The 25,094-nt window shown below is 43.6% G+C and overlaps 2 protein-coding genes across 2 annotated transcripts; one reads left to right on the forward strand and one right to left on the reverse strand.

The window, feature by feature from the left end:
* Nucleotides 1-1,620: 1,620 nt before the first annotated feature.
* On the forward strand, nt 1,621-10,437 carry si:dkey-283b1.7 (von Willebrand factor C domain-containing protein 2-like). Its single transcript, XM_068724862.1, has 3 exons — nt 1,621-2,136; nt 3,469-3,598; nt 9,046-10,437. Exons 1-3 carry the CDS (start codon nt 1,741-1,743, stop codon nt 9,288-9,290), a joined length of 771 nt encoding a protein of 256 aa, XP_068580963.1. The 5' UTR covers nt 1,621-1,740; the 3' UTR covers nt 9,291-10,437.
* Nucleotides 10,438-10,786: 349 nt separating this feature from the next.
* rpl23 (ribosomal protein L23) lies at nt 10,787-14,931 on the reverse strand. Its single transcript, XM_068724828.1, has 5 exons — nt 14,827-14,931; nt 12,931-13,014; nt 12,210-12,338; nt 11,946-12,059; nt 10,787-10,919 (listed from the first exon to the last, which is right to left on the reverse strand). The coding sequence occupies exons 1-5, from the start codon at nt 14,837-14,839 to the stop codon at nt 10,837-10,839; spliced, it is 423 nt and encodes a 140-aa protein (XP_068580929.1). The 5' UTR covers nt 14,840-14,931; the 3' UTR covers nt 10,787-10,836.
* Between the last annotated feature and the right edge of the window lie 10,163 nt (nt 14,932-25,094).

Consider the following 25,094-nt stretch of genomic DNA (forward strand, 5'->3'; position numbering starts at 1 on the left):
CGAGCGAGTTTGTGTGTTCCAGGCATTGTACAAGCCATTCCTCTTTTATAATCATGTCTCTTGATGGGTTTTTAAAACACAACATAACCACCACAGTTCTGGAGTTGCTGTTGGCTGTTCTTCATCCACATGCATCGTTGAAACGCAGACCTCCAGTAGCTCCCACTGTGTTCACCTCACACTTATGTATCACCTGCTGTATAACCCTTTAGATCAGCCCACACTCAGTGTTCATTACATGATTCATGATCGCAGTCTGTCCCCCACCCCAATATAAAACCTCAGCATTGTTTAGCTTAGCAGTTTTTGTGAACTGCAAATGGACTACGGTGTGTTTTTAGAGACGTAGTTGACCCTTTAGATTACTACACTGAGGCCCAGCCCTCGTATTAACCCTGTACTCGACCATGTGACCGTCTCCAGCGCTGCAGTCGGTACGGAGACGGGCCGCGTGTCATTGTTGGTGCTCTGTTCAGCATGCTATATTAAAACCATATCCTGCAAGAATCAGAAGAAGAACTGGAGTGTTAAAGAGTTGAGACTGAGGAAACCGTTACATGAAATCATAAGTGTTGGACCCGACGCAGAAACCTACCGACAAATGGAAGGACTGCACTTCTCAGTGTGCTTTTTAAAAGCTGTTGATATATGATGTCGCGTCTACAGTTAACCTTCATCCCGTGTGTAGAAGGAGCCGAGGTACTCGCTCTGCTCCTGTAAGCGCTGAGGCTATTTATTGGAAAGACTGTTTTTAGACTGCATACTAACACCACGAGCAGGGACATGCACATCCACGTGTAACCTCAGTCATCTGTGCATTTAAAGGAGCGTTTCCTACCTGAACTGTTTTTAGTAATCTGCCTGTTTTTGCATCTTTTTTCTGTACCGTCTGGACTTATCTAGCCAATTAAAGAGGATTTCTCAGTCTCCCGTGGCTGTGTTCTTTCTGCTGGACCTTCTGACGCCTCGCTTTGAAATGCTACTTCTGAAATCAGATTTTAAGTAGTAAGAGTGAGTGTTGTAAAACTGATCTTAAGGTGTTTATATGTGTATTCTCTTAACACTAGTATTTGGTCTACAGCACACATTTTGAAAGACATTAGAGAATATACAGTACTATATGTATGGACACCCGTGTTCAATATTAATATGGGAGAAAGTGGTATTGGATTATTCTTTGATTTAAATCGTACTCACAACAGGATGCAGAGCCACTGACTTAAAACACAAAGTCACTGAGCAGGAAGTAGTTCCTGCTGACCAGAGAAGGAGTGATTAGCCCCAGACAGGATTCTACTGAATGTGGTTATTTCTATATTATTTATGCTAGTGGTCACTTCTATCCACTGCTACTACTGTTATGTGTGTTATACTGTCTGTCCTGTCTCTAATGACGTCATCACCCTGAGGTTCCCTATAAGATGGAGCTATTCTAATCCTTCATGTATTCATAGTTCGTGTCTTGCTGTTACCACTGAACTAAACTTCAGTTAGTTTGGTCAAATCTCTTCCGCGGCTTTAGCAGCAGCTCGCTGTGAGCGCGTTCATCTCTCTGTTGTTCAGTCACCGCGTTAAAGGCGCGCTTGTTTTTTCCCGCCATGTGTCTGAATGAAGTCCCGGGCAGCGTGTCGGTGACACTCCAGACTGACGCGCATGTATCGGCGTCACCGGCGCCCCTGATGGTGGGAGAAGCTCACAGACCCGCAGACGGTCGGTGTCGGTGACGGTAACCTGTTCACCATGAGCCAGCCGCACCGCGCGCTCGGCTGCCTCTCCATCGCGCTCGTTCTGCCGCTGCTGCTGACGCACGGTCCGGGGCGCGTCGCGGAGCTCGCGGTGGCGGCGGAGTACTCCTCCAAAACCGACTTGGATTACGAGTTCGGCGACTACCGGGGGAAGTGGTGCATCGACGACCACGGGTTTGTTTACGGAATCGGAGAAGTGTATTACCCGAGCCCCGCGGCGTGTCCGTGCACGTGCACCGTGGACGGTCCTGTGTGCGTCCAACCCAAGTGTCCCCGCATCCACCCCCGGTGCACGCGGATGAGCTATAGGGCGTGCTGTCCGGTGTGCGAGGCTATGGCCAGGGTCTGCGTCTACGGGGGGAAAACGTACCGACCCCTTGAGGAGTTCAGGGTGAGAACGATCCGACCCCCCCCCCCCCCCCCCCCCAACCCTCACACCTCCAAAAGTAAAGTCTGAAGAAGTACTTTAACTTGAGCAGAAGTAGCAAGTCCTGCATTCAAAAGCTTATTTAAGTACAATTTCAAGTATTTGTAGTAAATTGCATTTTAAGTGCTCATTGTTACTCTACTTATTATTGGAAGGTAGAGCTAAACTTGAACACCTTTACATTATGTTGGGTACTTTATGAAGTGTTTAATGTACCTAGTAACTACAGCTGAGAGATACATGTAGTGGAGTAAAAGCGTAGCGCAGCATACCATGGAAATACTCAGTCACACTCCACCCTTATTAACCCAAGGCTTCCATCGTCCCTGTGTGTTCCCCACACACAGCTTCATTATAGTCTGCCTTTAAGCCAACCATGTGTGTGTCTGTCCGTCACTTTGTGGTATTCATCTTATTTTAACGAAGAATTATGCATCTTAAAAATGTATTTGACACAGTCCCTCCCCCTGAGACGGAGCAGAGGTAAGAATCCATGACCTCATTACAATGTACCACGTGTGATGTATTAAAGAGATGTATTGTGGGTGAGTAGTTGTATCGCTAAAGTTTCTGTTGTTACAGAAAGCTTAAAGCTGAACAACAGAACTAATGAAGATGTGTAGGGTGAAACTATAATCCACTGTGCAGGTGGTTCTCTGTGTCCTCTGTCTCATCAGCTCCACACAGCAGCAGACAGACATCAAGTAGTGTGAAGTAGAACTTGTTGCTGAAAGGAGAGTGAATATTGGACGTACGTAGAGATGAGTACTAATAATTCTGGATGTTTGCTAACAGCATCTCAATCCCACAATCTGTTAACAGCAGCAGTTCAGATGTAGACACACTCGTGCAATCACGGAAACAGAAATTGTGCATTTAGTGCAATGTTGTCGTTCCTACATAGGTCATAAGTGCTCACGTTTGAAAGGTTTGCGAGTGAGTTGATGCCAGTCCTAACAGCTGCTCCACGTTTGATCACACAGAGAGGGGCTGCCTGGTTTGTGCTCAGTGGGGATTGAGCAGTGGAAAGACGGGTATTGACTGTTTTTATGTAACTGATGGTGCATTGATGAAGTGCATCCAACCGGTCCAATAGCACTAGAGACAGATCAGCTGTCTTTGTTTGACATTGCCTGTCCACACATCGTCTGTGACGTGATGATGAGATTGAACCGGTCACCTGTGTTTCCTGTAATTACACCAAATGGTCACAGATAATGGGACTACTTTTGTTAAATGGCCGTATGTTACTTAAAAGCTGAAGTCAATGACGTCACAATGATTTGTGCGTTCCAGTTGTCGAGGTGTGAGCGGTGTCGCTGCGAGGCCAACAGAGAGGTGTACTGCAGCATTTCGGACTGCCCCGCCCCGCACTGTGTCAACCCCACCTACGAGCCCAACCACTGCTGCCCCATCTGTAAGGCTGGTAAGACTCCGTGTTGGGTTCACGCCAAGTGCTGTCTCTTTGTCAGTCCATTACTTTGGTCCATGAGTGTCTCTAAACTAATTGATGTGCCTTAAATGTGCTGTGGATATTCATGGTCCACAGAGGACCACTAATGTGTTTGGTCACCCTTTGGTCTTTCCTCTTGGACTGCAGGCTATCAAGCCACAGTTTCCACCGGCACACAAGGGAGTAAAACTATGTAACAGGTATAATGTGACGAAGTTACTAAACTCAGGAACGGTCCCGAGAGGATGAACCATCTCAATCTTGGACACTCAACAACAAGCCATTCTCTAGAAAGCCTCTTTTGGGGGCAACCTTGTACACAACATGTCTCCTGATCTGACTGGGACCATCAAATACTGAGCACATTAATGCAAACAAGTGGACTTTGGACTTTCCAGAATTTTCAGCGCGGGGTTCCTTCATTACCACCAACACAGACACTGTAGTTTGTGGTAAGTGGTAAATGGACTGTACTGGTGTCCCTCTTTTCTGGTCTTCTGACCACTCAAAGCTCTTTAACACTACATGTAATCATTCACCCATTCACCCTGATGACAGAGCTACCATGTAAGGTAGTATGGGTATGAATGTTAGTGAGTTCTGATGAGCAGGTGTGAATGTTAGTGAGTTCTGATGGACAGGTGTGAATGTTAGTGAGTTCTGATGGACAGGTGTGAATGTTAGTGAGTTCTGATGAGCAGATGTGAATGTTAGTGAGTTCTGATGGACAGGTGTGAATGTTAGTGAGTTCTGATGGACAGGTGTGAATGTTAGTGAGTTCTGATGAGCAGATGTGAATGTTAGTGAGTTCTGATGGGCAGGTGTGAATGTTAGTGAGTTCTGATGGACAGGTGTGAATGTTAGTGAGTTCTGATGGGCAGGTGTGAATGTTAGTGAGTTCTGATGAGCAGATGTGAATGTTAGTGAGTTCTGATGGACAGGTGTGAATGTTAGTGAGTTCTGATGAGCAGATGTGAATGTTAGCGAGTTCTGATGGACAGGTGTGAATGTTAGCGAGTTCTGATGGACAGGTGTGAATGTTAGTGAGTTCTGATGAGCAGGTGTGAATGTTAGTGAGTTCTGATGGACAGGTGTGAATGTTAGTGAGTTCTGATGGACAGGTGTGAATGTTAGTGAGTTCTGATGAGCAGATGTGAATGTTAGCGAGTTCTGATGGGCAGATGTGAATGTTAGCGAGTTCTGATGGACAGGTGTGAATGTTAGCGAGTTCTGATGGACAGGTGTGAATGTTAGCGAGTTCTGATGGACAGGTGTGAATGTTAGTGAGTTCTGATGGACAGGTGTGAATGTTAGTGAGTTCTGATGAGCAGATGTGAATGTTAGTGAGTTCTGATGGGCAGGTGTGAATGTTAGTGAGTTCTGATGGGCAGGTGTGAATGTTAGTGAGTTCTGATGGACAGGTGTGAATGTTAGTGAGTTCTGATGGACAGGTGTGAATGTTAGTGAGTTCTGATGAGCAGATGTGAATGTTAGTGAGTTCTGATGGGCAGGTGTGAATGTTAGTGAGTTCTGATGGACAGGTGTGAATGTTGTCATGTGGCCAGAGGTTTCTTGCTCAAGGACACATCGACATGGAGTTGGTAGAGCTCTACCACTAATCCACAGTCACACCCAAATATTTGGGCTCTAGCCCACTTCCACTGTCGTGCTGTCCCAAATACTCACCAACACATATTATTGTATTAATCTGTAGCTGAAAAAAGTCCCCAACACATGCACTACCTCCTCCTGTTTTAGCAACCTGTGTTTTAGAAAATTGCTAAGCTTTTTTTTTTTTTTTTTTATGAAACCACATGTATAATAAAAGAGAAAGAATATCACCAGTCGTATCCTTTAGCAACTTCCAACTTGCTGTCCTAGCTTACCTTCCATACATAGTTATTACTAGGCTGAAATCTAATTTTCCACTCACAACCTCTTAACATCACTTTTATCCGTGTGTAGCAGAAGCACAACCACGTGCTATGATATCCCATCTCACTGACTCTCCCTTCACACACACACACACACACACACACACACACACACACACACACACACACACTTAAACTGGTGCCCTCTGCTCATCATTAGAAGGCCGTCATTGTAGCAGCTCTCAGAAGCAGCGCAGGTTACGTCACACACACACACACACACACACACACACACACACACACACACACACACACACAGCAGCGTATAGAGCCCTCCCTGTTATGTCACACACACTTTTACTGCCGCTGGCATTAAGGTCTTAGGTCGGTGGGTTTTGTGTGTGCGCCAGAAAGAAATAGCATCAGGGATAAAAATAACTTGTATTATGGATTGCATTTTGTAGAATAAAATGAAAAGCCAAAGTAGCTTCACAACCAAAACCATTATTTCATTGATTGTTTATGAGCACATTAAATAAACACATACATCTGCTTCCCTGTTGCCTTGCTGCTCTATGGCGGTTGTATCTAAATAGTAGTTTTTATCTTTGCTGCTCCTCTGCTGGACAGATGGTTTGCTTTGTTGCGTCATCGTTTCCCCCTCGCTGCTGTCACATTCCCTCTCATCAGCTGTGCTTTATTGAACGTGGTTGGATCTGGCAGCGGATGAACTGTACTTCCTGTCCTCCTGCTGACCGGCGCTGGTAATTGCTTCACAGGTAGCTGCCAAATAAAGGAACCCCCATCTGTGATTGAGGGATGCAAATCACATCAAAGGAAGACTGTTTACATTTTTGCTTGCATGGTATTCATGTCCATCCCAAACAATACATAACTTATAGTTATAATATACTATAAAGAGATCCTATTATACTATATTACATGCATTCAGGACAATAAATAGCATCGAGAGGAAGGATTTTTTCATAGGTTCATTTGACCTTAAATATAAATCAGTATGCTCGTATCATGTTGCCCTCTTCTATTAATATCATGCACACATCGATAAGGCTTTTCATCATGAACTTGAACCACCATTGAAGAAAGAAGTTGTGCTTCAAGTCTCTATGATTTTTTTTTATTATTATTGATTCTCTAAATGCTTTCACTGCAGAAACCAGCCTGAATATTAAAGTGTGCAAACACAGCACTCTGACACTCACTCTACTTCAGCTCTGTGTTACATCCGTCTCTGTAGCTGCTCAATGCTCCACCACGTTCACCAGCTAGTCTGTAGAAAACATGACGTCCTCGGTTTTCTCCTTGTCCTCGTGGAAACGTCATGAGGTCAAGGAAAGATCTGAGGGAGAGCATAAGTGCTTAGGAAGATCTTATCCCAGGCTTGTCTCCTTTCCTTAGCATCTAGAGAATTCAACTAGCTGTTATCGTGACTGCTTCTGAGTCATCACTCAGCAAGAAAGACTACAACAAGCCATGCTTTGTGAGGCTTTCATTGAGCACAGCTAAATGCTAACTATGCTATGCTAGCACGCTAACAGTGGTTAATGTTAGCATGCTGACGTTTAGCAGGTATGTTGTTTATAATGTTTACTGTCTTAGTGTCTTGGCAGCAAACAACCAGAACAAGTTTTATTTTTATTTTTTACAATGCATGTTTTTTTTTTGACAGATTAAACAAACATGATGTAATATGTTAATTAGCGAGCTTGTGTTCACCCAACAATACATAAAGTAGTGCTGTCACTACTGAGGGTAAGCAAACAACAACAACAACAACAAATTGTGAGACCCTGTACTGTACCTGTACTGTACCTGTACTCAGAGATGGGCAAAAATACATCAAAATGTATTTTGATACAAAATACCCCTCAAATAAATGTATTCAAATAAAATACAAAATACTGGTGCCAGAAAATGTAACAAAATACAATACATGTATTTTGTATTTAAAATATAGGAAATACTTTTTTCTGGATTTTCCATTTTCTCCCAATTTGGTATAACAGAGCATTCAGGGTTGGGCTATATATATATATATATATATATATATATATATATATATATATATATATATATATAATGTACACAAAGCTCTGATGAACCCCACAAAAATGAAGAACAGTCACAGAATGTCAGTGTAACTAATCAAAGCTATTAAAAGACAACAACTTGATTGATTATGTGTATATATATATATATGTGTATATATATATATATATATTTATTTATATATATATATTTATATATATATATATATATATTTATATATATATATTTATATATATATATATATATATATATATATATATATATATATATATATATTTATTAATAGGACTTAACAGCCCATAGACTTTGGCTTTGTATCAACAAGAAAATATTCATCACATATGAATAGCATCACACATTAGGCCTATGTATACTATAAAAGCAAAATATAGAATTAAAACCAGTTGTAGGTAAAAAGCCTAAATACATGACTGTACTGAGACATGTTGTCCACCTGGCCAACTGTAGAATGTATGAAATAATACAACTAAGAATACTTTCATAATATGCCTTTTAAATAAAATAAATTGGATATTTAATGTTTTTTAGTTTTTTTTAACAAATGGATATCTACTGTCATAGCCTGGCTAACTGTGAACTCTATTATCTGCCAGTAATTGATATGTCATTATGACCTTCACAGTGAGAAGATACAGCATCACTTTTAACACAATGAGGTGAGATGGTCAGACGTCTCTTGATAAGGTTATCATGAACAGACAAGCTCCCAATGTCCATCTTCCTATAGCTAGCTACTCCACTGATAAGCTAACTTGCTAAACACTGGCTATGCACTAGCCTAGACAGCATGCTAGCGTCATTAGCATGTTAGCATCGATCGCTAGCTTGATAGTATAACCATCACCATGTTCATACAATAGGCTATGTAGCCAGAACCAGACATACATTATACATCAAGCTAGTTGACATCTGTCACACTCAGATAACATATTTATCTTGACAGACTGAACTCTGAACTGTTTTTTGATTTGTGGAGAAAGTATTTTGAGTATTTTAAATACAAAATGACTCCACTCTAAAGTATTTTGTTACAAATTACGTAAAATTTTTATCGGCCCTATCAAATACAAATTACGAAATACTCAAAAGTAATTGAAATACGTATTTCAAATACAATAGAAATACTGCCCATCTCTGCCTGTACTGTACTGTACCTGTACTGTACCTGTACTGCACTGTACCTGTACTGTACCTGTACTGCACCGTACTGTACTGTACTGGTACTGTACCTGTATTGTACTTGTACCTGTACTGTACTGTACCTGTACTGTACCTGTGCTTGTACTGTACTGTACCTGTATTGTACTGTACTGTACTGTACTGTACCTGTACCTGTATTGTACTGTACCTGTATTGTACTTGTACTGTACTGTACTGTACCTGTACCTGTATTGTACTTGTACTGTACCTGTATTGTACTTGTACTGTACTGTACTGTCTTTCCTGTCACTCCAGGTCCCAACTGCTTTGCTGGGAACAGGGTGATCCCAGCGGGGGACCGTGTGAACATTGACGAGTGGACAGTATGCTACTGCACCTACCGGGACGGGACGTGGCACACCCATCCCCAGGCCACCTGCGAGAAGCCCCCCCAGCCCGGCCCGACACCCAGCGCCCGCACCGAGGCCCCCCCCGCGGATGAGGAGTCCAGGGGGAGAGGAGGAGGCCCGTTTATTCCCAGGCTGCATGTGATACCATGAAGGGGAGTGTTACTAAATGAAACCCTTCATCTGTTAGGACCAGGACAGCGCATTAACCAACCTGCACATGTATATGTTATAACAATGAGACTACTTCTGAACAGCTCTGCCTGCAGCAAATGTAGATATTCATGTTCACATTCATATTTCTAATACACCACATATTTGTTTGGAATATGCGGACAAATTCAGTTGAAAAGAAAGAATTTGCATGACGATGTGAATACATTTCCCATTATCCCTCATTGGTGGTGAAACAATGAATGGATTGTGTTCACCCTTTAGTCACTAATGACACTAACGCATTACTCTGCTGAGCATTGCACACTGCATTCAATGCAAAGTTATAAGAGGAGAATGAACACTTTGAGGGGCCTCGCAAAGTCAACTAATTGATTATTGGATCAACAGAAAGTTCAACACACATTTTGAGTGTCACCTGTTCTGTTTGAACTAATGTATGAAGGCAAAAACGTTCACTTCCAGCTTCTAAAATGTGACGATTAGCTGCTTTTGAATTTGGAATGGAATCTCTTCAAGGTCGTGAAGGTGACGTCTGGTGTGTGTGTGTGTGTGTGTGTGTGTGGAAGAGGAGCTACACACCACCATCGGTACCTCTGTGGTGAGGCCTCCTTTAACAGCTGTTAATGAAACTATTTCTTTCCGATCTACCCTGTGCTCCTGCTCATAAACCACATCGGTGATATTCTGTAAGGGAAGCTGTGTGCAGACTGGAGTAACAGATGGTGGTAGTGGTGGTGGTAGTAGTAGTGGTGGTAGTAGTAGTAGTAGTGGTGGTAGTAGCAGTAAGCCAGTTAGCGCATGTATCGATAATATTCCCGTTAATGTTTGTAGTGATGTCACAGTGCTGATGTCAGTTAGTACAGCCTGTTCACACACTGCATTTGCAGCCCATCCTTGTGTTCATCACTTCCTGTCCTCATCTTCATGAAGACATGTCCTGTGTCCTCAGCTTTTTAGCTTGTCCCAGTGGTTTATCTTGCTGTAGTCTGAATGCTTCCCTCAACAACCCCCCCCCCCCACCACCCCCCATTGAACCGTGGGCCGGTTCTGATCTGTAAGTAGTTCTGAAGTCATGTATCTGTAAAGTGAAGGCGGTGAAATAAAGACGGATCTTCGTGTTTAATCCAGCCTCTCATGGTGGGTCTTGTTCAGAATTCTTTCCACATAAACTGAAGCCATGTTTATGAATACTGAAACATCAAAAGCAGTATTAAGAGCACCTGATGAAATCATCCATTACCTACTAGAATCAACGGATCACATCCATCCATACAACAGGTGTGTTTCAGGTAATCGGTTTATTAGACCTCTTATGCTTCATATTGGCAGATGGAGATTTGTGACCCGAGTCCATCAGAGCTCAGCCCACCTTCAAAGAGCAGAGGTCTAACAAGACATTTTATTTCAGCATTACCTTCAAGGTATGGTTTCCTGTACATGGAGGGTAAATGAAGACACCCGAGACCAGCGGCTGGATTACCAACAGTTTTTATTGAAAACGAACAGAGGTGCAGGATCCAGCTCAGGCTATGCTGCCAGCGTTGGAGGCAATCCTGGGCCAAAGGTCAGCACACTCTTTGGCCACTGGGCCTGTGATGGCTGAACCTGCAGACACAGAGGAGCACGGCGGAGTTATTTTGGTTCCAACACAGCATGCTTCATTTCTACACAGAGGGCAAACGAGGGACAGGAGACCAAAGACATATTCAACAAAAAGGAAAACAAATAAAATGTGGCAGGATGACTGAAGGCAGCAGAGGGTTAGACCTAGCAATACAGAGGATAGAACAGTGAGCTCCTCATAGCCTGGTAGTGCTGTCTCACCACTGATTGAGACGGTCAGCCACAGTGACGCTGCCGTCTCACCCACAGTGGTGACGTTCATGTTCCCTTGTTCGACAACTGACCCAGCCACTGAGCAGACAGAGAAAGTGCTTTTTCAAGGGGAATCTCCTCCATTGACCTACAACCGGCACCACTAGGGTTGGTTTGGAGGAAGGCCGGACCTGAATAATAGACCATTTGATATTCGTTCGCTGCGTACGTTTTAGATTTTGGACATTTCACTGATTTATGGAGCTGTGAAATACATTAAGTTCACCAAACCTGGTCCTGCAAATACTTTAAAAACAAAGCTTAGCATTACAAATGAAGGGATTCTGTCCTTAGAAACGCTAGAGGGCTTTTACTTTGAAGTCGAAAGAGGAAGTGTCTCGTTTAAAATGATATTTTAAATATCACGCCATATCTCTGGATGAGCCGCAGCCAAAAGTGGATCAAGTGTGGTTACACGTCCATAACTCGTCAGGCTGACCGAGGAAACGTCTCCGAGACACGGAGCTGTGTCTTTGTGACAGAGGACTGCAGGTTGTGAGGACCGGGTTTACTGTGTAGAATGTACAGGAATGATTCAGTGAACGATATGAGAGACATCACCACCACAAGCTGTTCCACAGAGGTCACTACCGTCTCTACAATCAGCTGCATCAGTGAGTCTCAAAGACCGCAGGACAAACCTGCCGAGCTCCCACGTCTTTACTCGAGGTCATTACGCAGCAAAACATCACAACCGTTGAGTCACAACGACTGACAGCAGATGGTGAGCCTGGTGTAGAGTGTGAACAAACCCACCTTTCATTTCTCCTTTGTTGTTTACTATGACACCTGCGTTGTCTTCAAAGTAAAGAAACACGCCGTCTTTTCGCCGATACGACTTCCGCTGCCGTATCACCACCGCAGGATGCACTGTGGACAAAAGCAGTGTGGAAAGTTCAAGTTCTGTCAACACATTTCTGCAGAGGACCTAAATGAATATATCTCGGTGGTTTATGAGAGAGTTCATTGAGCCGCCTGGTCCTCCTAACCCCACAGCAGCAGCAGCTTGGTTCCACTCACCCTTCTTCCTGAGTTCTGGCTTGCCTTTCTTGACTGTGGCCATGACCATGTCACCCACTCCTGCAGCAGGCAGACGGTTCAGACGCCCCTTGATGCCCTTCACAGAGATGATGTACAGGTTCTTAGCGCCTGAGGGACGGAGGGAGAAGGTAGACATGAAGGGGACGACGGGGCAGAGTCATCAGTTCAAGAACATCGCCAATTTAGACGATGCAAACGTGTCCCGATGTGGATCTATGATTTGATGCGTTGTGTTGATTTAAGGCCCAGCTGTTCAGAAATGAGGGCTGCCACACTTGTCATGTTGTCTCATCACTGATTGAGATTAGTCAGCCAGTGTGTAACCGCCATCTCACCCACAGTGATGAGCTTCATGTCCCCTTCCACGACAACTCACCCAGACACTGAGCGGACTGGGCAAGTGCTTTAGGAAGGGGGACAGCGTGGAACAGAGACTAAGATTTGTATTGTTGGCCAATCAGCCAACAGTGTAACCGGCTCACACTGAACTCATGGAGCCACCACAACAGAACGTACATGTAGAAAGTCCTCGCTAAAGTACATGTCTGCTGCCATCTTAACACATCTTCTCCTGTCCAACTCAAAGAGTCAAGAATCCACTGGGCTGTGCAGGGTTAGGGTACTGTACTGTAACTCAGGACTTAATACCTCCTGCATTGCATATTTCATCCAAAACAACAAGGGGTCAGTTGAGGCGTACCTGTGTTGTCAGCACAGTTGATGACCGCTCCTACTGGGAGACCCAGCGAGATGCGGAACTTGGCTCCAGATGAACCACCACGTCCTGTAAGAAGACCGAACAGTTAAAATCAGCAGTTACCCCGTCACCACTTCCAGAACAAAATCAAGGGACCCCGGATTATAATTAAATGCCATTTCTACATTTGTTATCCACTTTAAGCGGTCATAATCCCTACCGTATGCCGTTAACACACATTTAAAATGGTGTTCCATAAGACACTGGATGTTCTGATTCAGACGTTGACAGGTAAACGTGATCACTTACATGTGATCTAACACTGGCCTGTGCTGGCAGACTGTCTGACATGTGTTCACTACAGTAGGACTTAAAGCACAACATCGCTGCAGTGGAAACACAGGTCACCAGCAGGTTAACTAGAGCTCTTTAGAAACAGGGATGGGCAATAGAGCTCATTTCATATATCTCGACATACAGCACAATACATCACGCTTCTGATAATTCAATGAAGAAATGAACAGACAATATGAAACATTGTTTTGTGGACTGGATCCGTTCCTCAGGAGCAAATAAAAACAGAACGTCAGACAAAAAGGTTGAAGCATGGCGCTCAGTACTGCAGCCAGTAACAACGCAGTTCCATGGACATGATGCCCAAAAACAGATATTTAGATAGTTTGAATTTATCGTTTTTAAGAACAAATATTCAACTGTAATGTTGGACACATGTTGTCAGCCCTGCAGTACTATGAACTACATACTTGATGAATGAGAAGTACTGACAACAGTGAAAAATACTGGAGATTTTCTTAGACATTTTAGTTAGTATGTGCTTATCAGCAATTTAGACGATGCAAACGTGTCCCGATGTGGATCTATGATTTGATGCGTTGTGTTGATTTAAGGCCCAGCTGTTCAGAAATGAGGGCTGCCACACTTGTCATGTTGTCTCATCACTGATTGAGATTAGTCAGCCAGTGTGTAACCGCCATCTCACCCACAGTGATGAGCTTCATGTCCCCTTCCACGACAACTCACCCAGACACTGAGCGGACTGAGCAAGTGCTTTAGGAAGGGGGACAGCGTGGAACAGAGACTCGGGTTTCTAAGAGCTGGGAAATGAGGCCATAACAAAAACTGAACACCGTAACATTTTAAGATTAAAGGCTGGCCTGCTATCATCTGCTAACTGTAGCAGCTACACACTTTACTACAAGTCCTGTGTTGAAAACAGAGTCTCTGAACATTGAGACCAACAGTTGACTAAAACATTCATTACAGAAGACTCGTAACGATGCTACAGAAGGCCACACATTACGTGTCGGCTGCTAACTTTACGTCAAAAACGGTGCTTAAGGTTGGAAGAGTTGACAGACATGAGCTGAGTGACAAAGACACTCAGGCAGCCCCGTTATTCACAAACGTGCTTTAACAGTGGCTAAAGTATCAAGTTAGACACTCACGTAGGTAACGTGATGTAACGTTACCGGCACAGCCTAACGCTAGCTCTCTAGGCTGGCCTTACGTTAGCTAACGTCACACCTGGCGGTTTGCAGCACGGGCTTCTCGTTTGAGATCATTAAATTATGCGACATTTGATCTTTAACAATTAAAGCTGTCTGAAGTTTACAGCAAATCGGCCAATTCACGCTCTGCCTCTAGCTTCAGCGGTACATGCTTCACGCCTCCACGGTGCTAACAGCGGGACGTAGCTTCGCTGTTAGCTAGCCACGGAAATGCTATCGTTCACAAATCGGAGACCGTTCGCATAAATGTTAAACTAATCACGTAGATGTGTTATCTTCCCCACTCTGTTACACACTAACATCAATATAAGCACTGGCAGAAAGTAAAACACAGCAGATGAATGTGGATTTCACAAGGCGGGTTTCGTACCTCTCTTAGACATGGCTGCAGTAGGGAAAGAGGAAGACGGAGAAAGGAATTGTGGGATATAAAGTTGAGCAGAACTTCATCCGGGTCACGCGCGGAGACGCGCAGCATTCACTACAGTGGTGTCGGGGGGGGGGAAGAGCGTTTCTTCTTCTTCAATTGAATTTGCGGCGGACTAGACGCAGTTTGTTTTGTTTTGTGTTTTATTTGGTTTTATTTGTGTGAGGGGGTAGGTTACTCTGGTCCACACTCCAATAGTCCAATACAGTAGGTGGCGGTAATGCGCCTTTCACTGGATGCCATCCGCCATAAAACTGAAGAAGAAGAAGAAGAAGAAGAAGAAGAAGAAGTAGAAGTAGAAGTAGAAGAAGTCTATTTCTGCGCTCTAAAGTATATTTGGAGACATCCGTAGTGCGATTTGTATCATCATGTAGAGTCCAGTACGATGGAGAATATTGATAACAGATTTGTTTCACTATTTTAAGTGACTTTAATGAATTATCTGTACTTCCACTTTCTGACAGCTCTTCTAGAATGATGCGTCTGGTGCTTCGTGGTGCAGTACTATGAAGGCAAATCTGTCAAAATCCGCGAGCACAAATGAGATCCACGCGCGCGCGTGTGTAGAGGTCCCGCGCGTGCAAAATTGCAGTCTGCGAGGAGAAAACCATGCTTTGAGCGCGCGCGACTTCTATCACTGCTCTTTTTTCTAGTTTTGATACAATGGTGACTAGTGTCAAAAAGAAAAACTACTCGCGAGCGAGCAGAAGAGCAGTGATAGTAGTCGCGCGCTAGGGGACGCCCCTCGCGCTCAAAGCATGGTTTTCTCCTGGATTTTTCAAATATAGGTGAAGGAGGTGGACAAATATAACTTTGCTTTCCATTTATTAATTAAAGAACTTCTAGAACACTTAAAGCTAAGCACCTTGGGTTATAGTCTTACATGAAAACAAAAATATTTAAGATGTATTTTTTTCAAAAAGATGAGAATATCTACATTGTCTGGGGAAAGAGTAGCGCCGTGTGTGTCCGTGTGTGTGTGTATGTGTGTCTCTCTCACAGAGGGGGCGTGTCTGCAGCCCTGACTTTGAGTCCCGCTCCACCGTGGTGAGCTGTCACAGTCCTGTCATAGAGGCCTGGACCGATCTTCATACTGAGGTGGGTACATGAAGGGGCTTCGTAGCGTGGCTCAAGCACTTTAACCACATTTAGAAATCCTTTGTTTTCCACAGCGGAGAATGGCCTCATGTCTGCAGCATTAAAGACTCCAGTAGATGTAATAGCTTTAGCCTGGTGTGATTCTGCCACTAACGCTTCCTTAGATGTCGCCGTGATAAGGTGTTGGTGTTGTGGCTGACAGACCAGGATGTGGACACCGATGTATGGCCGTTGTCGTATGTCTCTCTCGTTGAACAATGCCTACACACCGTAACGGTATTGTCCGCCACCCTCATCCCTTCATTATTAGTAACAGGGAAGCCAAACATGTGACTAAATGCTTTTAACACACTCCGTTCACGTGAACACACTACTGCTTTATAGCTTTTCACTGCAACTCTGCATAGATATTTAGAGACGTATTACCTGAAAAAGTATGAGCAGCAGTAAAACTTTATTTCACACTGACGATTAAACTGTAAAAAAAAAAAAAAGCAATTAATCCGGTGTGCCGAACCGTGAGGGGTGATCCGTTATGCCACTAGAACTCTACTGCAGATGTAACCAAACAAAAGCAGTTCACTTACCAAAGCTGCTGTTCACTATTTAAAGACAAAGTCCATCCTCCTTTCTTTGTTTACAGAGAGTTTAATACCTCGGTTGTTCAGAACATCTGTGTTTGTTCTCAAACCTAGAGCCAGTCAGCTTCATGTGTGCATGAGGTCTGAACTAAAGTTCAGCTTTAGATCTGGCATATGCCGTTTCCTGACGGGAAATGCTGTTGAATGTGCACTGTCAGACTAGCACACCTGTGCCGCCCTGGCCTGATATCAGACCAGAATTGTTAACCCCCCTCTGCTTTCAAGCCGCCTTTAGACATACATACACATACATTGAACATATCAGCACTGAACCAACAGGCAAAAGATTCAAAAGCAGACTCAGGAGGCAGGTCAGTAGTTAGTAAAAACACTTCACTGAAGCAAGGTTCGGTGCAGGTGATCTGTCAGGATGAGGCAAAGTCCAATAATCCAAAAACCAGGTCAAACACTGGAGACTAAAACTGGGACTGAGAACAGAAATGCTGGACCGCTAACCATGAGGCACAGACAAAGGGGAGCACACCGACTAAATACACAAGGGAGGACAGGTAATCAGGAGCAGGTGAAGCCAATCAATGTGGGGCAGGTAATCAGACAGGGCAGGAAGGGAAGACTCTGAAACGACAGACACGTGCCAAAATAAACAGGAAATGAGACAAATACTGAAAATATAAGAAAACATAAGTTATCCAGGGGGCCGGTATGAGGAGGGTTGTGTCTGTCATCCACACTTGCCCTACAGGCGTTTTAGTAAAGATTTTCAGTGTGCAGAATATAAATATATGCTAATAGTTTTCCTCTTGAACCACTCGTGGTTAAATCATCTTTGTTAATCTTTTCCTTCTTGAGTTATGATTTAGTCATCAGGTCGATGTGTCCCAAACATTTTATTTCCAGTTTTTGTTCCAGGGGTAAAGTACTAAATCGTACTGTAGTTAAATAATCCACACCTTTTATCACTACTGTTGTAACGTCAACGTAAGAAGAACATCACTCCCCCGTTAGCTCGCTAGCAAGACGAGTACACCTGTGCAACATTAAAATCAACCAACGGGATGCCTCTAGGAGAGCCATCGGGCCCCGACACACGGTCTGAGAGTTCACGTCGAGCCATTCTCTTTTCCCCAGGGTTTGATGTTAGTAGGCTCGTTCCAGATGAGCTACGCCTCGCCTGGAAAGTAGACGAGAGCAGGTGGCAGCAGCAGTGGGTGTTGACAAAACACTGCTGTCAAGTCGGACAGTTTTCAGCCGCCTTTAAAGAATAAACAGGAAGTCGAAGAAACAGTTACTTCCTGTTAGATCTGATCTGTAGGGTACTTGTAGTTTACAGACCTCATTTGGATTTATTCATGTGTGTTTGTAAATATATATTTAAACTGTGGACACTTGCGTTATGGCTGTCTGTGAAACACTTTGATGCTCGTTTTGATATGTTTTCTGTAAATAAACTTTATTATTATCAACCACACAAAATATGATTTTAGATTAAACCTTTGTTGCCCAACATGAGCGTTAACTATTATAATTAAACAGAAATTAGGATTTTCTACAAAATGTGGTGTTTGTTGTCAAATCTAAGAGCCAAACTGTTCTCTGATCTGGCAACCGCCAGGCGTTTCCCATCATGCATTGGGTCATACAGTCGGTGGAGAGCAACTGCGGCGCCTGGCTCTAAATTCTGTGGCCGTTGCCCACATGTTCCTGACGTCGGAGCAAGTCGGGATCAAGTTGGACACAAATCTACCCGGCATGCATTGTGCACCGATCGCCGGCGATCAACCTACTGGAGCAATTATGGGTCAAGTCCTTGGTCAAGTCTCGCCCGAGGAAACATTGACTAGCGGAGCGGGGATCAGACATCGATCCTCTAATTGGAAGACACCCACAGTCGCTACATAGCTACATACAGATATCTGGTGCGCTTAAATCCTGGGGGACGGCTTTCCTTTTTTGCTCACAGTCAAAAATGATACACCCTCTGTTTATTCAATGCTCCAGACTGACTAGACTTTTCAGGCAGCTGCCCTCACGGTTTCAGGATTTACAAGAAAAACCTTTTTTTTGGTCTTTTTATTTATAATTCAGTATTTGGGGTGTGAAGGATGTGCTGTGTTTGGTAAGAGATAACTCATTATCTTTCTTTAGAGTTTCTTTATGAATATGTTTTGATTTTTGATAACAGTCTGTCTGTGTGTCCCTCTCTCCCTCCCCCTCTCTGCTCTGTATGCATGTTTCTCTCTTCCTCTCTCCCCCTCTGCCTGTCTCTCTCTCTGTCAACCCAACCAATTGAGGCAGAAGGTCGTCCACACAGTCTGGTTCTTGCCCAGTTCTTGCTCATGAGTAATATTGGGTCTCTGTATGGTCTAGACCTGCTCTATATAAAAAGTGTCTTGAGATAACTTCTGTTATTATTTGATGCTATATAAATAAATTGAATTGAGATTTAACCACAGGGTGGTGCCTTTGACTGACCAGTTACAACAAGGCATGCTGTGACACCAATCTACAAGCCCATCTGTAAGTGATGAAAGCAAACAGTAAAACATATTTTAATATTGGACAGAAAACAGCATTGCCAGTTTACAGGCTTGCTTTGATTTTACAGATTGAGATGTCTATAGCTCATGCTCTGATTTAAATGAACTGGCACAAACTGTTTCTTCTTACATATCCTTCTGTGTGGACACCAAAATTCATAAAGACATTACAGTATTCCCTAATAACAAACCATGAAAATCTCTTCAACAAAAAGAAAAGGAGGCACAGAAACAACTTTGCTTTGAAACCAGGTTATAGTCTTAATTTCGCTGGACGAACAATACTCTATTTTTTTATGCCCCGTTCTCTCCCCAATAACGTCGACATTTTGCTGGTCATAAGGATGAAGAATCCCCTTAATTTCCGAGGAAACCTCTCTGTACATAGAGTTTTATTGCCGTGCTGCTTGGAGCTCCGGATCCCGAGTTTTACCCAGGAACTCGGAAGAACCACATTGACCAGGACAAAGTCATCTCACAGTAGGAGGCTTAGTGTCTGGGCACAGATAGGTCATAGTGTGTTTATTACCTTGTTTTGTTTAAGTTTACTGTATTGTTAGAACGGATTATTGTGTTTGCTCACGGACCGCCGAGTTCCGTCAGTGCTATGCAAAAACTACTGTTGTATTTCATAACCGTGTTGTGGTAGATCAGTCACCACGAGCGAGGTTGGTAATTGTTATAGAAGCTGGCCAAATCTAAGTTCGCTAGTCGGGTTTTTGTTTGATCTTTGTATTTTGCCATGGTGATGAGGATCTTTCTTGTTTTTTCTTTTTCCTCCTCTTTCACTGTTCTCAGGGTGATGCCCCGTTATTATTAATAATTGTTCATAATATTATTGACATTAATAATTCTATCTAATTAGTTTTTATATTTGCTGATAACCAAACACGCTCCTGATAGATCCCAACATATTATTACTATTATTATTATTAATATTATTATTTTCTAATCTAAGCGATCACATATGGGTGTAATGTATAGGTGTCTATATACTTTTATACCGTTTATCACTCTCACACTGTTGCTTCTTGCTTTCACATCTCCTCTCCTCCTACATTTCTCGTCCTCCCTGACTCCTGAGTGTTTTCCACACATCCTGAGCTTCACACACACACACACACACACACACACACACACACACACACACACACACACACACACATTTTCTCTCTTTTTCTATCCCCTCTCTCACCTGTACTCCTTGCAGCCAGTCCTTCCTCCCCTGTTTTCTTCCTCTTCCTATTCTCATTGTTTCCTACCACCCTCTGTTACACAATATCTTTCCTAGATGTCTGATAAGCATTCAGTGGGAGGACCATCACCCCCCCCCCCACACACACACACACACACACACACACACACACACACACACATATCCAGCACCCACTCCTGCTCCATCACACTCCAGCCTGCCATTGTATCCTAGCAACCTAACTTTGCTTGTAGTAGTAACATCGTCTGGCATCCATCCTCAGCACACATCGCACTGCGCGTTTGACTTCTTGTAGGTTAATAGCAGATGACTCGTCACATTATCAGTTCAGCACTAAGAGAAATGATTTGCTTTGGTTGAAGCTATTTTTTATTATTTAACTGAACATCTCATCCACCATGAATGCACATTTACGTTTTTGTAAAATTTGAGTATACGTCTTAAAATTGGCTTGAATTGCCTCAACCAGGGCAAATTATGTATGATTTGATTGCACAATTAATTGCCGTTGAAATGTTAACACATAATCCCTTCTCCAGTTTACCACATGAAAAGATCTGAGGGTTCAAAGAAACTTTTGAGGTTCAATTACCATAAATGACCCTCCTGTTTCTCCAACCAGTGATTCACTAAATGTTATTATGCTTACACAAACACCAAGCAAACTTCATTTCCCACACAACAGGTATTTATAAAAAAAGCCCAGACCATCCATACACACCATATCTTTGGTACAGTAAGCTGAGTGTGGTATAATAAGAGGTAAGAGACAGTCCCCTGTCAAATGAATTTAGTTTGTCAGCCACTTCACTGAACGTGTACACTCACCAATCAAAGGTGAATTTTCTTAATGTACATTTGTGTGTTCAATTTAATAATTCTTTTGTTGAGCCGTGAGGGAGAGACAGGGACCTTTGATATAAGCTTTTCAGATTCGTAAGTGACCATATGGTGATGGGTTTGGAGAAGCCGGCTTCAGGAATATGAGGAGGTGTGAACAGCGTGGGAAGGAGATGTATTAGACAAGCAGAGATGTTGGTGAATACAGCCCTGTGGAATGAGGGGGTTCGCTCCGCATGAGGAGGGGCGGACCAGGCCAAGGAGGTCAGCCGAGAGTGGACACTGTCCGAATCCAGGAGGGGACAGTTGGATTTCAGCCAATCACAGAGCTGATAATGGACTTTAAAGTATGAGACGTTGTTGCCGAGGATTTCTCTTCAGTTCTCGTTGCTGGCCACCTTACAGGTATCCAGAGAGGTGGGCTGTTGGGTGGGAGCGCGTTAACTCGATACTGTACTTCAGTTTGTTTAGCTTCTGTTTGTTATTAAATACTTTTTGATTGTAAGCCGGAACCAGCAGATTTTTTGGCCCTGCTCTGCTGACGAAAGACGCAGCAGTAGGAGACATGCGGCCTCCCTTTGTCTGCGAGAGAGTTGAGACCCATAACACTACTCTATTGGGTTCATATATTTGCAAATCTGACTCGAGTCAGAGCCTCACCAGTCACGAACCTCAGCGCACGTCACCGGGATGTGCCTATGCATAGGAATGTGATCAATGCAGAGATAGCACTGAGTAACGTGCACATCTTGTCTTTGATCATGATTCTATATGACAGATTTTTTATTTTCTTGCACACTAATTCAGTTTGAAAAAGCTACTGTTAAACGGGGAACTGTAAGTTGTTGCACTGTTCCTAACTTCAATTTTAACATTTGAAGTTCATTTTACTTGAAGATATATTCAAGAATGTAATGCGTGTAATATGTGTGAAAGCACTACTTGAATTTATTTTTACGACCCATTTGGGGTAAAGAAGAATGGGAGAAACTGCCCAAAAGGGCAAAGGCCGTGAATACTTATGTACGCATTATATTTATAGATTTGCAAAAATGTAAAAAAATGTTTTTGACTTTGTCATTATGGGGTATTGTGTGTGTGTTTGGAATGAGGCTGTGACATAACAAAATGTGGAAAAAGTGAAGCGCTGTGACTACTTTCCGGATGCACTGCAGCCGCTACACACATGTCAATGCACTGCGCTGTATAGGACCAGCCCTGTCTCCTAAAAACGTAATTGAGAATGCATTTTAGTTTTGGGGGAACGTCATTTTTAGAAGACAGGGTTGCATGATAGGACAGTAGTCTGTCTCTGTGTCTTTGAAATCATGCAGGCCAAAGAGTGTCTGAGCACACTGACTATTGGCTGTGGAACCATTAGGGGCAGGGGATGTAATGCAAACTCGAAGAGCATGTCAGTCTTGTTCAATTATAGAAAGTAGTGCCAGTAAGAAGCAAGGTTATATGTGTTTAAATAATTCTAGCATAAATTAACTGACAATTTCCATTTCTATTTAAACCAGGGGTCAAGGGGAATGAGGATAACTACACTTTGCTGTTCATAATTTCAGCCTCGTCAGCAGATCTTGTTGCAACTCTGTATAACGCTTTTGTTCACAGCCCTAAGTGCTTTATTTATTTAATTACAGTAGGTGAGCTACGGTGTACAGCTGCATACAGTTATTATTCAGAAATTAATGAAGGACCATTAGGTTTTATTTGATAAATATTTGATCAATATTTGATCAATATTTGATCTTAATTCCCACAGAGGGAAGTGTTACTGTCACTGTAATTATATCCCCAGTTATTCTTAATATACAGAGTTTCCTGAATACTAACAATCCTAGGTTTATGTTTTGGACCTCCATTTTTCTGAGAAGATATGTTTGATTTTCGCCAGTTTGGCATGGTGGATGTATTACTATAATACCCATGAGCCTCAGCTGCCGGTGGTATGGAGAAGAAGCCTTATCTTATAAATTGACAATTCAGCTTTGGAAGTATGTTGTGTGACTTCATCTAAAGTGAGGACTATCTATGCTTTACAAAGCATTTATAAATGACATTGAAAGACCATGAGTGCCTCAAAACACACAACAGTCTGTTATCTCCTCTACAGAAAAGACAAAGACAAAACAAAGTGATAAAGAACATATCAATATTCATTACAAGATGCAAACAATGTACTCGTACAAACATAAGTTACCTGGAGAACATGGCTGATATAAAACATTTATAAATGTATGACTCCACACCCCCCCCCCCCCCCCTTAGCCCCTCCCCCTCAGACCTGGTTAACCTCTACAATAACACACTATCCTCCTGCCTTGCTTGCCCCTCTCAAAACCAGAACTGTCTCTTTCACCCACACTGCTCCCTGGTTCACCCCGGAACTCTGCCGCATGAAAACCCACAACCCCAACAACTCTCCAAAAAAAACGGCCTCACAGTTCACACCCTGGCTCACAAGGAATACATACAGCAATACAAACTGGCTCTCAACTCTGCTCGCTCCACCTACTACTCTGGCATCATCCATTCTGGTTCCGCCAACCCTAAGGTCCTCTTCTCCACAATAAACAAACTCCTCAAACCTATGGAGAATCTCTCCCACTCCTCCACAGCCGAGAAATGTAACTCCTTCCTGTCATTCTACAAAGAAAAAATTGACACCATCTACAACCAACTGGCCACTTCCAGCCCCGCTCCGTCCAACCCTGTATCTGTAAATCCTCCACTAACTGACCGGTCACTCTCCTGATTCTCTCTCATCTCCCCCTCGGATCTCAATAAATCACTCTCTGGCATGAAGACTCCGACCTGTGACCTGGACCCTATCCCTTCCACTTTAGTCATGGCCTGTCTCCCGGCCCTCCGCCCGCACCTCCTCTCTGTCATCAACTCCTCCCTGTCTACTGGCTCTGTCCCTCCCACACTCAAACGGGCTTCTGTCACACCCATCCTCAAAAAACCTGGCCTTGCCCCCGACATCCACAACAATTACAGACCCATCTCCAATCTCCCTTTTCTGTCTAAAATACTGGAACGCACTGTTGCCCATCAACTGAAAATCACCTGGACTCAAACCAACTGTATGAACCATTTCAATCCGGATTCAGATCTCACCACAGCACAGAAACTGCCCTCATCAAAGTCACCAACAACCTCCTCCTTTCCTCAGATGACCACTCCCTCAACATCCTGGTACTGCTCTCGACCTCAATGTAGCCTTCGACACCATCAACCACTCCATCCTCCTTTCCCGTCTCGAGTCCTCCCTCCACATCACTGGCACAGCCCTCTCCTGGTTCAAATCATACCTCTCCGACAGTGAACAGTTCATTACCATCAACAAATTCAAGTCTGACACAGCCCCAGTCTCTCATGGTGTCCCCCAAGGTTCAGTACTCGGTCCCCTCCTCTTCATCCTCTACCTGCTCCCCCTTGCTGACATCATCCGCCACCATGGTTTCCACTTCCACTGCTATGCTGACGACACCCAGCTCTACATCTCCACCAAATCCATCACCCCCACCATCCACTCCACCATCACCAACTGCCTCACAGATATAAAAACCTGGATGCAAGCCAACTTCCTCAAACGCAAGAGCGACAAATCTGAAATCCTCATCATCGGCCCCAAATCACTAAACAAATCCCACCACAACTTCTCCCTTTGCATCGATGGCACCACTGTTCCTGCCTCCACACATGTCCGTAACCTTGGTATCATTTTTTATCAAACCCTCTCCTATGAACGCCACGTCAATCACATCACAAAAAACGCCTTCTTTCATCTCAAAAACATTGCCCGTCTCCGCCCCTCCCTCTCCTCCGCTGCCGCTGAAACTCTCATCCTCACCTTCATCACCTCTCGACTGGACTACTGCAACAGCATCCTGTATGGCTCACCAA

Source organism: Cebidichthys violaceus, unplaced genomic scaffold (assembly GCF_023349555.1).
Source record: "Cebidichthys violaceus isolate CVI_PGR_0920_01 unplaced genomic scaffold, fCebVio1.0.p SCAF_32, whole genome shotgun sequence".
NCBI lineage: Eukaryota > Metazoa > Chordata > Actinopteri > Perciformes > Stichaeidae > Cebidichthys > Cebidichthys violaceus.

Bases quoted from the DNA above. Each gene is read 5' to 3' on its own strand.
- rpl23 (XM_068724828.1), bottom strand. The intron at 12,339-12,930 runs GTACGCCTCAAC...TCCGTCCCTCAG, and splicing joins CAACTGTGCTGACAACACAG to GCGCTAAGAACCTGTACATC. The intron at 10,920-11,945 runs GTGGGTTTGTTC...CTGTGTCTGCAG, and splicing joins CAACAAAGGAGAAATGAAAG to GTTCAGCCATCACAGGCCCA.
- si:dkey-283b1.7 (XM_068724862.1), top strand. From the start codon at position 1,741: ATGAGCCAGCCGCACCGCGCGCTCGGCTGCCTCTCCATCGCGCTCGTT. The intron at 2,137-3,468 runs GTGAGAACGATC...TGTGCGTTCCAG, and splicing joins GACCCCTTGAGGAGTTCAGG to TTGTCGAGGTGTGAGCGGTG. The intron at 3,599-9,045 runs GTAAGACTCCGT...CTGTCACTCCAG, and splicing joins CTGCCCCATCTGTAAGGCTG to GTCCCAACTGCTTTGCTGGG.